The sequence below is a fragment of the Seriola dumerili genome, unplaced genomic scaffold, assembly GCF_002260705.1.
Source record: "Seriola dumerili isolate Sdu_G_001 unplaced genomic scaffold, Sdu_1.0 BDQW01000189.1, whole genome shotgun sequence".
Taxonomy (NCBI): Eukaryota; Metazoa; Chordata; class Actinopteri; order Carangiformes; family Carangidae; genus Seriola; species Seriola dumerili.
In genome coordinates, this window is record NW_019174444.1 from 1200456 (window position 1) to 1214650 (window position 14195).

A 14195-nucleotide genomic window follows, 5' to 3' on the forward strand; every position below is an offset into this window, starting at 1 on the left:
AAATAAAAGCATACCTTTTTTTGTGCACTGTTCACCAAAACCTACTTCATGCAGGAAGCATATGCTTTAAAATCCAAAACCCTAATCAAAAGATCACATGTATTTGAAGACCAGGCTGGGATTAAGTTGCTCTCTATCCCTTTTAAGAGCCTTAAGAGCACTTGGGGTCCCGGAGAGGGGAACTGGTTGTATTCAGCAATAATTCCTCATGCAAGAGACAGCAGCTGGTCTTGTCTGCCATCTAGCTTCTTTGCTGTCATGAGAGCAAGACAAATAGTGCAATACAGCAGTTATATGGAGATATCCTTGAGAATACTATCCATAGAATAAAATGTAGCAATAATATAATTGCTTGAAAATTTAAGGATTAATCATTTGAAGCTTGGAAACCATCTCTTATTGTTTTCTAGTCATTTTGTCTGTCTTCAGTTGCTAAATGGGGAATTAATTTTGATGAATGATGATGTTTATGTTTTAATTTGACTGTATGCAAAGCAATAATCAAGAGGGCTGAATGGTACATGATGAAATTTGGTAGCCAGATGCCAATTTTGAACCCACGGAGAGTGAATCATACACAGCATCATCCTGCTATAAGCCCTCAGGTCACCATTAGCAGCAGTGCTTTATATATTTCCAAAGAGGTGGTGAGAATGTGAATTACTGCTGCCCCACTTCCCCCCTTCCCTCCCCGCCTGGGACCACCTTGAGGGGAGCGCTGCATCTTTACTCCCAGGGTGACGCAGATGGCCTGTGCATTATACAACATGACAACTGCATTAAACATGAGCACAGGTCTACTGTGTCTCCTGACCACATATCAATGTGGTCTGTGGAGGGTCTCTCATACAGGAGATGCTTTTATTCCAGATGCTAGATGCTCACGCTTTGTTTAAATTGTGTGAATGTATTTAGGTCGGCATATCTTTAATATTTAAGATGAAAACACTCAGTATCTCAAAATGTAGCTCTGACCACTGCTGCTGCAATTCTGAATCAGTGTTTTGTTTATTATTGGACCCACAGACACTTAAACACAGATCTTTTTTATTACGCAATGTGATTGATGTATGAGAATACTTCTTTTAACCAATATGGCCTCAGGTGATTCTTGCTATTTTGCAGTAGTGAATAGTCCTTGATCTAAGCTGCTTAAGCTTTTCATATTAAAATTTAGGTTAAAAAGAAATGCCTTTAATCCTTAAAAGTCCAATGATTAAATTCAGTGGGTTAATTTTATACATAGTATATGCCTGAGAAAGAGAGAAAAAAACTGCAACAAATAGGTCACATCATTTCATACATTTTCATCTTTTATGATATCTCTATAGGAGTTACTCGCATTCCAGGTAGTTACTAGCAGATATGGCCACTAGTTGGTAGCCTTGCTCTTCTTATTTTATTCAGAAGCAGAGATTTGTGATTAATATACATTCACCCCACCTGAAAAGCCATAATAACATTTCTTTCTCTCGTTTACTTCCTTGTGTGCAAATAACAACCACATGTTCTCACCAGCGATGAATAAAACACACATTTTCTGACATAGTATTTTTTTTTCAGGCAAAAAGAGGCAATTCCTTTTGCACTAAACAACAGGTAATTTCAGGTGATTTAATTTCCCAGTGTGCATATTGAAACATAGCAAGTTAATGTAGCACTCTTAATAACAAAACCAAAGTTGACAGAATAGTAATGTGAATCTACAGTAACCTACACCACTCCTTAGTTTGCATGAGTGACATTCAGGTTATTCTTATATTGTGTGTGTGTGTGTGTGTGCGTGTGTGTGTGTGTGTGGGAGGGAGGGGAAAGGATGGGGGCAGGTACCAGACTTTTCAGCCCCTCCTCCACAGGGCCACGGTGAGCTTCTGTTCCAATGGAAACAGGTGGGATCCCCGGACTCCTCCAATCACACCCTCCTTCTATGCAGAGGGCGGCGGGGCGGGAGGGAGGACTCCAGGACAGGAGGCAGGACAGGAGGCAGGACCCAACCAACTTCCACACTCACCACAGGAAAAGTCGGGAAAATACAACTGTCCCCCTCCAAGCATGTCGCTGTTTCTGTTGGTCTGCATGTGTTTTTAAAGCTATTACGGTAAACATTAACGGGGCAGCCGTTTCGCCGGTGGAGTAGTTGCCGCCACTTGGACGCTATTGAGGGCGCTGTAGTGAGCTAAGCCTTGCGGTGCTGGGACGGTTCGCTGCGATGGAGAACATGTACTGACCGGATTTGGAATTGTTTTCTCTTGGATTACTCCCTGTTAAACCAACCCGGTTTGTTTCCCCCCGTTGACATTCTCTCGGTTCCTCTGCTTGTGTGGAAGTAGTAAATACTTTGAAATATGCCTGGAAAAACCAAGTATAACCTCGTTGATGATGGACATGATCTGAGGATCCCGTTGCACAACGAGGAAGCGTTCCAACATGGGATCAACTTCGAGGCAAAGGTGAGTTTACAAGCAACTTTTAAGTGTGGACGGTGAGACGTTAACGGAATTCAAATCGAATTCCTTAACGTCTGTTATTGAAAACGAATTAGTTAACGTATAATTTAAATGGAACGTATATTTTGTAAGCCAGCCTGTGTCAGACTTTCAACGTTAATACTCTTCTATTGTGTAAAGGTATCGTATTCAAAACTGGTATGAGAAATAACCGAAATAACGACTTTTTTTGAGACCGAACTCTAAGGACATTTGGCTAGCAAGTAAAGTAAGTTGATAGGTAGTTGAGAGATTGAAATTGTGCCCTAGTTAATAATTTACCATAAGTGGACAATTGAATTGTTTCAGTGAATACAAATTGAATTAAAGCCAACTAACATTATTCAATTAATGCGTTGTACTTTCCGTGTTTTTTTATTTCACCTTCCTGACTACAGTACATCGGCAGCCTGGATGTGGCGCGGCCGAGCAGCCGAGTGGAGATCGTGGCTGCGATGAGAAGAATACGAGTGAGTGAAAGCTTGACAAAAGTCCATATAAAATCTTGCAATTTTACACATCTTCGTTTATCAGCCAATGAGTAAATCTGGCAGAGTACGGTCTGAGGTGGTTTTGGATTAACTATATGTCACTGTTTTATTCGGCATATATATGATTGACTGAACAGCAACTTATATGAGGAAAGAGGCAACTTTTTGAGTTGGTTGATTGTCCACCCTGGTTAAGTTAATTGTGATGGGAGACTGTGGGAGTGAATATGTGGATTGAAACACTACTGAAGTGCTTGTGGTTTGAGTTTTATTTCTAATTCAGAATTTAAGAAAATACCATAATTATAAAAGTGAACTTTTGCGTTGGGAAATATCCTCTGATAGAGACATTTGATCAGTTGAATTGTGAAATATATAAAGTGGGGTCCAAAAAGATTGTATTGAAGGCATGAATTGGTGATTTGACTAATGGCTGGACTTCTTGGTGACCTTTCCCACAGAAGCCTCAGAGAATGGCATGACTAATCACCAAAATGTGTCATAAACTTTTGTGAAACAGACGATTGGACACACAAACTACAGTGTTATCACTCAGACATAGAGATGGTGTGAGCCGTAGTTATGAAAGCACCTTAGAGTTGAAATGTGTGCAGACTTTGTACTGTACTCGGACTCGGGTTGCCTAGCGGGAGGTTTTGGTCTCCCTTGTGCTCCATCACGGTTTTGAAGTTTCCTTTGAAGTAATGCACTGGAGTGTGATCACTCTCTCTCCCTCTCGCTCCCTCTCTTCTGCTATGTAAACCTAAGATGTGCCGCTTTTTCAGCTCCTGAGAGTAGACTTAATCTTAATCAGTGTGTCTGCCAGCTTGGCAGCAGTTGGTTTAGCAGCCTAATATAGGTTGTGCCAGTGGTGTAGAGGTATTTGAGGATTATGGTGATGAACTGGTAGGTGTGCTGTGTTGAATCAATGATCCCCTCAAGACCTCAGGTACAAGAACGCACATATGGCTACACGGGCAACACCAGTACACAATTTATTTGTATTTTATCACCTAATAATTGTAAAGGAGTAGATTACAGCTTTTAAGGAATTAATTCACCATCAGTTAGCTTTTCCTGACTGCAGGCTAGCAAAGTCAGTGGCTGCTGTGGTGAAGTCTGTATTTGTTGTTATGTGCTGAGGATCATGCCAGCAGGACACTCACTCTAAGATACATGTGTGTGCACAGTTGTGCAAAAGGTGCGAAGCGTTCTTATTGCCCTTTTAAGAGAAGTCACCCGCTCCTATAAAGCGGACCTCCCAGCGTGCTGCCATGGCAGCTGTTGTCGTTGGCAGGAAAAAACGGACTTTGGTTTGGCTCCTCTAGTGTGAAAATGGTTCAACACTGGCTTGACAACACAATCGAGGGAAACCACAGGTATCCAACTTGGAGGGGAGGTCACACTGGAAAGCCTCTGGAGGAGCTCTGAAACCATTTGTTTTAGTTGGGCCCCGAGAAAGCCAAAGCAATATACACTGAATGTTGATTTAAGAAAAGAAGAGAAAATAAAACCTTAATTATGTATTGATATGATTCGGCAAATATGAGTTGCATATCATGTCTTTTCTTTTTTTTTTCAACTCCCAACCTCAGCATTACAAATCATACATTTCAGATTTATTGTGGTCCAATTTATGTCTAAGATGGGGAGTAATCTGCAGACGGTGTAACAGTCTACATTGAGTCTCCCTTGTCCTATTACAAACTGAGATTATTTGCATCATGCCGTTTAATCTGACTCTGATTCAGAATCTGGCTCTGTGTATGGATTGTGTACACCTTTTTTGAAACCTTATTGAGAAAGAAAAGAAAACAGCAGAATTAGGGCTTAAAAACAGTCATTCATCATATGTGGTGAGGTATTTAGTGATTAAATGGAAAATATAAATATAAAAATAGAATAAAAAAAATATAAATGCTTTCTGTCTTGCCGTAAACAGTATGGATGTGAATTGGTTTAAAAATGAGCTTTTTCTGTAGCATGACTTGCAGCCAGAGACATCAAAATAGCTCCCTTCTTACACCACACTGTAGTGCCGCCATGTTTCATACGGTTTCATACAATGTAATACATTTGATTTGTTCCTGTTTGAGTTTGATTTGGTTAACCAAATGATGTGAATCAATATCATGGTGTTTATCCCCTAAACTGCTGGATGTTTGTGCTGTGGAGCAGCTACAGAAAGTGCTGGAGTGTTTGCTGACAAAGGCACAAATCAGAGGCTTCTACTTCTGTCTGCTGAATGAACAGGAATATGCAGGTACATCAAAACAATGACAGCACAGACTATATTACTCACATGGTGAAAAAAATGACAGTTTTTAATCTATGATGGTCAGTACTAAGACTGGAAAGCTTTTCCACGCCTCACAACACCTGTTCTGTCACTACAAGAAGTGGGTATAAACTTTTGGAATCAGAGAAGACGTAAATTCATTTAATCTTGTAGTCTGGCAGAAGCTTAATGTCGCCACAGAAACTTCTTCCCTTCAAATGAAGTTAAGCTGACACTGCTATTAGTTGCATCAAGCACGGTCTGTGTACCATTTTCTACATCAGGGACGGAGCGGCGAAGGGCAGACTCGTCGAGTTTCTCGTTTACGCTTTCATGTCACTTTTGATGGCTTGTGGAGTTTCTGAAAGAAAATTTTGTAAAATGATGCTCCCCGTAGTGTTTGGTCTTTTCCAAGATTTCTATCAGCTCCCTCTTTCGCAGAGTCAGTCAGAGCGCCGCGCTGGTTGCCAGGCACACGGGTCGATGTATGGTGTCATTGTTCATTGTGTGCATGAGTCACCTGTAAGCCAGTAGCTGATAACAACCTAATGACATTGCAAAGCAGGAAATACACACCTACAGTGAAGCACGGCGCTGCAGGATCTGGTGTGATTTTGTTGATGTCACATGTACGCAGTCACACACACTGATACATACACACATGTTTTGTTGTGCATGTTGTTCTTGAATGATTTATTACTGTTCCCAGAAATGAAAGAGGAAACACGTTATCAAAGATGGAACTACAATTTAAGTTTCACTTGGTGAAACTACTTTTGTTTACTAGTGTGTCTGAATTGTGTTTAGGACTACAACTCATTATTACTTTGATTATTGATTAGTCTTAGTTTGTTTTTAAATAAATCAGTGAATAGTCTAGTCTCTAAAATGTCAGAAGATAGTTTCAAAAATGCATATAGAAGAATAATTGAGGCTGAAACCAGCAATGTGCCACCTTTTTGCTTCATAAATGACTTACGAGGTGACTTCAACACATATTGTTGATTCATTTTCTGTCCACAGCCAAAGGATTGATGGACTCATCATTGCACACTGAGTGCTGTTGTTCTTTGTGCTTTGGCTGTCTCGTCTCTGCTTTTTTTTAACGCTGTCAGCTGGAGTCCACACAAAGGTGAACATGCTGTACAGTGTAATATAAAGGTCTTTTATAAATTAAATGTATTATTCTCATCGTCTGGCGAAGTCTGGTCGCAGCTTATCTGGTTAAAAGGAGGAGACCTTTCCAGTGAATTAAAGAGATTAATTTCTCATTAATCTTCCTCTGCTGGGTTAACTGACTGTAGGAAGATTGAACAGCATGGGATGAGAAGATTAGATGTGTCTGAGGAGACGTCCCTGGAGACTGGAAGAGCACAGCAGTGGTGCTGGAGTGGGGGGAAAAAGAGAGAGATGGAAATGCATTGTCCATCCCTTGAGCTGTCAGGACTGGACCAGGACCTTTTGTGTGTCCACTGAGCAGCTAACGAGCATCTTTTTAACGTCAACCCTAACTCTAACTGACGATAAGAAAACAATGTGGAAGCTCATTAGTCTCGATTTCACTGTACATTTTCATGTCCCATGGTCCTTTTTTGCTTTTCATGAGTTGAGCTCTGGAGTGCAGAAACATATAGAAGGCAGTCTGATCACGCAGTACATCAGTTTAATGATGGATCATTGGAGAGCGATAACATGAACAGTGTCTTTGAAGATAGTTTCTCTCTTGGTGGGTGGTAGGGATCTGTGCAGTGTTGACCACCATATTGTGCCCCTGGGACTGACATCTAACACTTACATCCAATGGCTCTTGTGATGTATACACATCAACCCCCAGGGCCTCACACAACACATCTTCAACAATGTTGATCAATGTCAACACTTGGTGTCAACATTTACATTTTATATCATGACTGGGGCTGCAACTAACTGTTATTTTCATTATTGATTAATCTGCTGACTACTTTCTTGATTAATTGATTATTTACTTTGTCCATAAAATGTCAAAAAAGAGTGGAACATGTTGATCAGATGACAGATTCATCGACTAATTGTTTCAGCTCTAATTATGATATTGTTACATACATCATGAAATAGTACATTTGTGGAAATTCATATAAGGTTTAATTAAATATCTGAAAAATTAGGGGATGAATGAATCAGTTTCCAAAATTCATAATTGTGAGCACCTAACCTAATTGTCAAAAAACTTTGCTTTAACAAGGAATTTGTGAAATTTCAAATGATTGAACATCACTGAACACAACACTTAATTCATCCGTCTTGCTAAAATGTCCCAGCAGGGATCAATACAGTATCACATTAGCATGAACAAGCTATAATCATTGTGGCGAGGCAGTGCTATTACCTAAGCTAAGCTGAATGACTCAGTGAAGTAATTATATGGTCATTCGGGCCCTTGACTTACACTTTACATATTATCATCTATCTGCTGTGTACACAGGAAAATACACTCATACAGTATTTACACTCATTATGTAGCGGTGGCTGTATTTACCTACATTTATACTGGCAATCATATTTGTAAGTCCTCACAAGGATGTTTTCATACAGAACTAGTGAGTGATAGAGGAAGAATAAATGAAGTAGAAACGAATCATGAACTGACGATCATGATACAGTTTTGATTCTTGAAAGCGTCAGCTGGAGTGGTTTTTATTTTGGCCACTATCTCACATATCTCCTTTTTAATGAGTGGCAGCTGTAATTAACCTGCCTGACTTTGACTGATGTTAACAAGACATAGAAGCTGTGCGTCTGTCCAATTAATCCACCTGGATTAATAAAAGTGTTTCTCAGCAGAGGTGTCTCGCATTCAGAAAGACATCAAACACTCTCCTTCATCAGTTATCTACGCTGCTGTTGAACGCAGGGCTTTTTTCCCCCTTTACTTCATGGTTTGAATTTATTTCATCAGCACACAGTCGTGTCATACTCTGCAGCTTCAGTTGCTGTGTAATTATTCACCACAGCTAGGATATTGAAAATGATTTGAATTCATTCAGATTTTGAGAATAGGCTTTTCTTAAAGGGGCTATTTACAAGTTTTCTCTTCAGCTGAACATGGGGTCTTGTCGGTAATTGTTGCTTGACAACAACTTCAGCCATTGTTGTCTTTATAATACAATACCATTTGTTTTTTTTTTTAAAGGTAGAAAGTTGGACTTTTTATTGAAAAGGGGTTTCATCCTTCTTAATAGGAAAAGTGTCTGGTATAGAACCAGCGTTTACTGTGAAATATATCCACGCGGCCAGAAACCAAACGGGAACAGAGCCAACCTCAGTTTATTAAGAGCTTGGCAAACTTGGCTGCCATTCTCCTCACATGCTTTTGTACAGTCCCCTCTCACCACAGCAACAGTGGCGTAGCAGCTCTGTGTGTTTAAACACATCCGAGTAACAGGCGAGTCTGAATCACTCTCTGAAGAGCAGTGCAGCAGACCCAATGCTGTCACTGTCAAGTCAGAGGAAATACACTCATGAGCCTCTCATGCTGCTTCTATCTGCACCTGTTAGTTACCTCACATGCACTTCTTGTTTTACCGAATCATGTTAGAAACCATGAGACATGGTTGCTTCAGGTACAGAAGTGTAAAGCTCCCTAAACTTTTTTTTCAGTCACATACTTGATAGAATTTTTTGGCTCTTGACTAATGGAGCTTTCTGTCATTTCTTTTTTAAGTGTGGTGCTTTAAATGAAGGTGCCCTTCACTTACAACCAGAGAGGTTATTCATTCCCTGAATTAAATCCTCTTCACTGACCCCCATATAGCACTGGCACTGGGTGTCATTTGTCATCAGGTTCCTAAAATTGCTCTGAATAAGTGGCTCGCATTTTGATTTTATCTGCAACAGATAACAGTATCATTTGGGAGAATATTCTCATCTAGATGAAACTGAAGAAACAACATCAACCAGTCAGGCTGCAACTTTATTTTCTTACTTATTTAATTTACTGTATAATGTAAAAAAACATTCCAGAAGCTGATACCATGAAATCTTTGGCTTTTTTGCCAAAAAAAGATTTATGCAGTTAGTCAGTAAGTTGCTAAGTACCTTTCTATTGACCAACTAAATGTTAGAGCTCTAGAATCAATCAATCACTGTTTAAGGATTAGAGAGAGTCATGTCTCATTGTCAGTGTAGTCACTTAAAAAAAACGGTGTTCTGACTCATGAGATATATTGCCTTTAGTCTGTGAGAGCCTGCTTTTCCTGAAGCTTAATGTTTTATTTAATATTATATCTCGTAATCTTTCTGATGTTAACAGAGGGCTCGCTTTATTTCAGGTCAGATTGTGTGCCACTACTGTAATATGGCATCTACCTTTATTCGACCTACATTGAAAAACAGGCAAAATCAAACAAACTACTCTAAAATTATACAACTAAGACTTAGCAGCCAAACCCTCAACAGCATAACAACTTAACTAGAGCTGAAACCATTAGTCAGCTGATCAGGTAGCTGATCGATTAATCTGTTTTAAATAATTGCAAACTGAACTTTTGGACAGTTGATTGGTCAAAACAAGTAATTCGAAGACGTCACATTTATAAACCAAACAACTCATCCATGAATAAACAAAATAATGAGCAAATTAATCAACATTTAGAATAATAAGCGTCTTAGAGCTTGGCATGCTCTCTGTGTGCACTGTGAAATAACCTGTATGCCAAATGCTGTTGATGTAGAAATAGACAGTGGTAAAAAGTAGAGACAGGGTCTCCTTGTCTGGGATTTGTTTTTGAGCCTTAAATCCAGGCTCATTGGGCATTTATAGGGTTGGAGAGAATGGAAGAAAATACATAAAATGGCATTATTTCAGCCATGTGTGACTTTCACTGGAAAACCGCCGAAATGAAACAGAGAATGAAAAAAAATAAATAAAAAAAGAATGGCCAGATAGATTTTTAAAAGGTCTGTGTCTTGGTTTCTAGGCCTGTTGTTTTCCAGATTGTTGGAGGTTAAACTGTGTCACTCCTAAATAGGTTTTCTTTTAGTGGTTTCTCATTTGATGACAGGTGTGGTGTATTCACTGCCCTCTGGTCTAACTTGTGAGTCATTGCTGCCTCATTCAAAAATTTCACTTCTCAAGGAAATTAAAACATGAATGTCAGTCATACATTTCCCCTCATGGTAGAAAGCAGGAGCATCTGCTGGGCTATGAAGGTTATTATCACACTTTCCAGACGTGTACATTCACCTGGGGCCTGCACATCAGCATATGAAGGGCCCTGCTTTTCTTGCACCTGTGCAGAACACAGATATGTGTTTAAAACAATTTTCAACCACACATTGAGGAAAACAGTGACAGTAAGGTTTGTCTTGGAGGGAAGATGCTCTCAAATGTATGTTTGTCCTCGTCCCTGCTGTAGGGAAGTGTGTAAATATCCTCCTTCTTTTATGTTCGAATATCGTTAAAGATTACTTAGAAGCATCTCTTTGTGTTCTTATAGGGATGCTTTTTCTTTTGTGCCCTGAGTTCAGAAACATTGCTCAGAGGCTCTTTTTTTTCAACTCAAGCTCATAGTTGAAAGGTGAAAAAGTGAGCCAATAATGACCAATGCATGGTTGATCACCACCCCTCCCCTTTTTTACTCCTGCTACTCCTCAGCTTGTGATTCTCCTGCCCTGGAGGTGATTGGATTGAGGGATCTTTTAGAGCATGATGGGTATTTGTGTAAGTCACATTAATGTGTTACTCATCACTTATCTACACAGTTGTCACTTTCTCCTGTACTGGCTGGCTGTTAGCGAAGCGCTTAGGAGGCATGCTCTAAATCCTACATAAGCCGAGTGTATTTGAAAAGCGGCTAATGCTTAACTAGCTTTATTGTTCACCAGATAGTAAATGGGCTGGTGAGCTGCTGATTGTTGGGAGATGACATGTGTGCAGCCTGATAGAGGGTGAGTCAAAGTGGGAAACTGTCAGACCCTGAAAACTTCTCTTCTCGTCTGCTGTAGCTACTTTTGACTCGGCTGCCTGCTACAAGATGCAAATTGAAATTGCTCTTAGCTAAAGGCGCAAGTATGAAAGGCTTAATTAAAAGTGTTAAGTAACTCAATTGTGAATTAAATATGATTTATGCAGCCTGATGCTGCAGGAGGCAACCTGGCATGCTAGCACATCTTTTAAAGAGAGTGTGAGTTACATCTGAAAAGAAGCTGTGAAAGTGAAAGGAAGTAAAAAAAAAAAAAATACAATAAAAGTAAAATACACAGCACGCAGGAAAATCAGATGAAACACTTCAATGTCACACACACTCAATTTAATATTTAAGATGCATTATTCATCAAGTATTTGGTCTTTGTCAGGCACCTAATGAATCTTACATTAGGTGGCTGGGGTGCAACTGCGGATCAGTGTTACATGTTGTTCCCTCTCTCTCCCCTCACTCCCTGTTATCTGTCATTACTGTACATTATTGTTTTTAACCAGAAAACTGTTGAAAAACAAAATGCAGCCAATCCGTTTTCTCCCATTTAGCCAGGCCCGGGTCACAGTGGCAGTAGGCTAAGTACAGTAGCCCAGATGTTCTTGTCTCCAGGTTTGGGCGGTTAATATTGAATATTGCAATATTTCCTGTCGTATATGACATTTTCATGATATTGAAAAAAAGTTAATGTATCGCCCAAGCCTACTTGTCTCCAACCTTTACCTGGAGGATCCTGAGGTCTTCCCAGACCAAACTGAATATAAGTGATCTCAAAGCAAAAACAATCATTCCAACTGAAATCGTGACTCATATAACAATTGTAATACCAAAAATAATTGCAATATTTATTTATTTTTTGCATATCGTGCAGCCCTAGCCTGAACCAACTTGGTCGTTTCCTTTAAACATCAAGGAGCAGTGGTTGTTCCTCCTGTAGCTCCTGACGCTGTCCCTAAGGGTCCAGATTGGGATCTCATTCACTACCCAGGTCACTACCAAGAGCTCATGACCGTAGCTGAAGGCTGGAACGTAGATTGAACTGCCTCAGGCTCAGTTCTTCGTCATCATCATCACATCGCATTAATGATATTACCGCTGTTGTCTTTAACATACTCTATCTTAACTGTACGTCAGCTTGAAACAGAGAGTGTTAACAAAGTGGCATTTTAATATCGGGCTACACTTCTGCTTCTTGTGTATTGTGTCTTGGACAACCTATTCCCTTTTTTTACTTGCATATATACACATAGACTGTATGCACACACACCTCCTGCGTAGTTTCCCCAGTGAAGCTCAGAACTGTAAATCGACCATAAAGAAATTTTTCTCCTGACCCCTCTTCCTCTTTGCCTCCCACAGCTTGAACTTTTACCCCTTTCCCGTATTTCTTTCTCTTCCCTCCACCTTCACTCCTTTCCCCTATACCTTTTTCATTTTCCCCTGCTCTTGGTATCATCCAGGGGCTGGCCTCTCTTCCCGTCCTTTTCCCTGAGTAATCTGTTAAGCCTGTCACATTGTCCTGCCCTTCATCAGAGGCCGAGTGAAACTTTGGCTGATTCACAGGCTCTTTTCTCAGAAACAGCGGGGGCCTTTGTGAGGCCCTGCTTTAACTAATGGAGACACCGACTTAATTTGATCCCTCCCTTCTAATAATTAATGTCCGCCGTGCCACCGAAAATATATCTCATCCTGCAGAATTTTTATTAACATTTTAATTCCGGGAACATTAAATAACCCAGAGATAAATATCCAAGAACTAGACCCTTCTCCTTTTCTCCTATTCGTAGGAAGAAGGATTGAGCGTCTGATAATGTTGCTCTAGGCAGGAAATCACTTGATAAATTAAAAAAAAAGGAGGTAGACATTTTTATTTTTATTCATTTCCCCCATATGAGGATATGTAACTGATAAATGACAGTAGATTTCATAAACTTTTAGGATGTTTTACCTCTTATAACAGCATTTTAGAGAGGATCTTGTATCTGTGTTTGAAAGATACACAGTATATTTGCTGCTGGTTTAGTCAGGGAATTAATCCTGATCCAGTGAGTGTGAGCGTTTATGCATGATGAAGATATCCTCCTGTTTGAGGAGAGCACACACGCACGCACCTCCCTCCTCAGCTTCCAAGCTGGGAATGACAAACTATGCAATCGACCTCAAACTGAGTTGTCAGCAGTATTAACTGCACTCCAATTACATCTTAACCTTTTTTGATCCCTCCCTCCATTTTTTTTGCTTGTTTCTCAGATGCTTTTGTTCACAACCCAGCGCTTCACTTGCTCATCATCTCTCCCTGACAAGATAATGTAATGTTATAGATGCTGCAGGATTCCTTCCCAGTGTTTCACTTAGAGTCTTCGTCTCACTCCGACACAGCATCGCACAAGCATCGCCCCCCCACACACCACCTGACTCTCCACCCCCTACCACAAGTGTCAGCAATAAATTGGGGAACGAGGTGAGCTTGTGCCCTGAGCCAGGAGGCGAGCCGGTGGTGATCTAGGAGTGTTGTAAGGGGGGATGTTAGAGCGCTGAGTTGCTCGCAACTTTGACATGGTCGTGCTGGCGGAGAGAGGAGAGAGCTTTCAGAAGTAGAGGAAGGGTCTGCCTCAGAGGAACATCAGTGTGTTGTCCATCAGCTGTCAAAAAGTAAAATACCTGCTTCGACATCAGTAAATGGGGCTGGGGTTTCATTTGCTAAAAGTTTTCAATCCTGACTAGAGAGGCAAATTTCTCAGGAGAAATACTTTTGGACTGCATGGCAGAGTGAAAGTCCCTCGCAGCGACTGCATGTTTGGCTTAAAGTGTGAGGTGAAAAAAGTTGACAATAGTACAACTTTTGCATATGATGTGGCACAGATCACCTCTCCGCACACTGAGCGATTGCAACCTTAGAACTTAGAACTTTGAACTGCTGTTTAATGGCAGCATCGCTCACCTGAAGTTACTCACCATTGCTAACCATAGTAATGCATTATTAAAC

The 14195-nt window shown here is 40.3% G+C and overlaps 1 protein-coding gene across 2 annotated transcripts in view; it reads left to right on the plus strand.

The window, feature by feature from the left end:
* Positions 1 to 2062: 2062 nt before the first annotated feature.
* Positions 2063 to 14195, plus strand: part of LOC111227516 (carboxyl-terminal PDZ ligand of neuronal nitric oxide synthase protein-like) — a 191876-nt gene continuing 179743 nt past the window's right edge. For both annotated transcript variants that reach the window (XM_022753040.1, XM_022753042.1), the window contains exons 1-2: positions 2063 to 2450; positions 2885 to 2956. In XM_022753040.1, the coding sequence (XP_022608761.1) occupies positions 2346 to 2450; positions 2885 to 2956 (177 nt within the window). In that variant the 5' untranslated portion in view covers positions 2063 to 2345. The remainder of the gene's footprint in view (positions 2451 to 2884; positions 2957 to 14195) is intronic.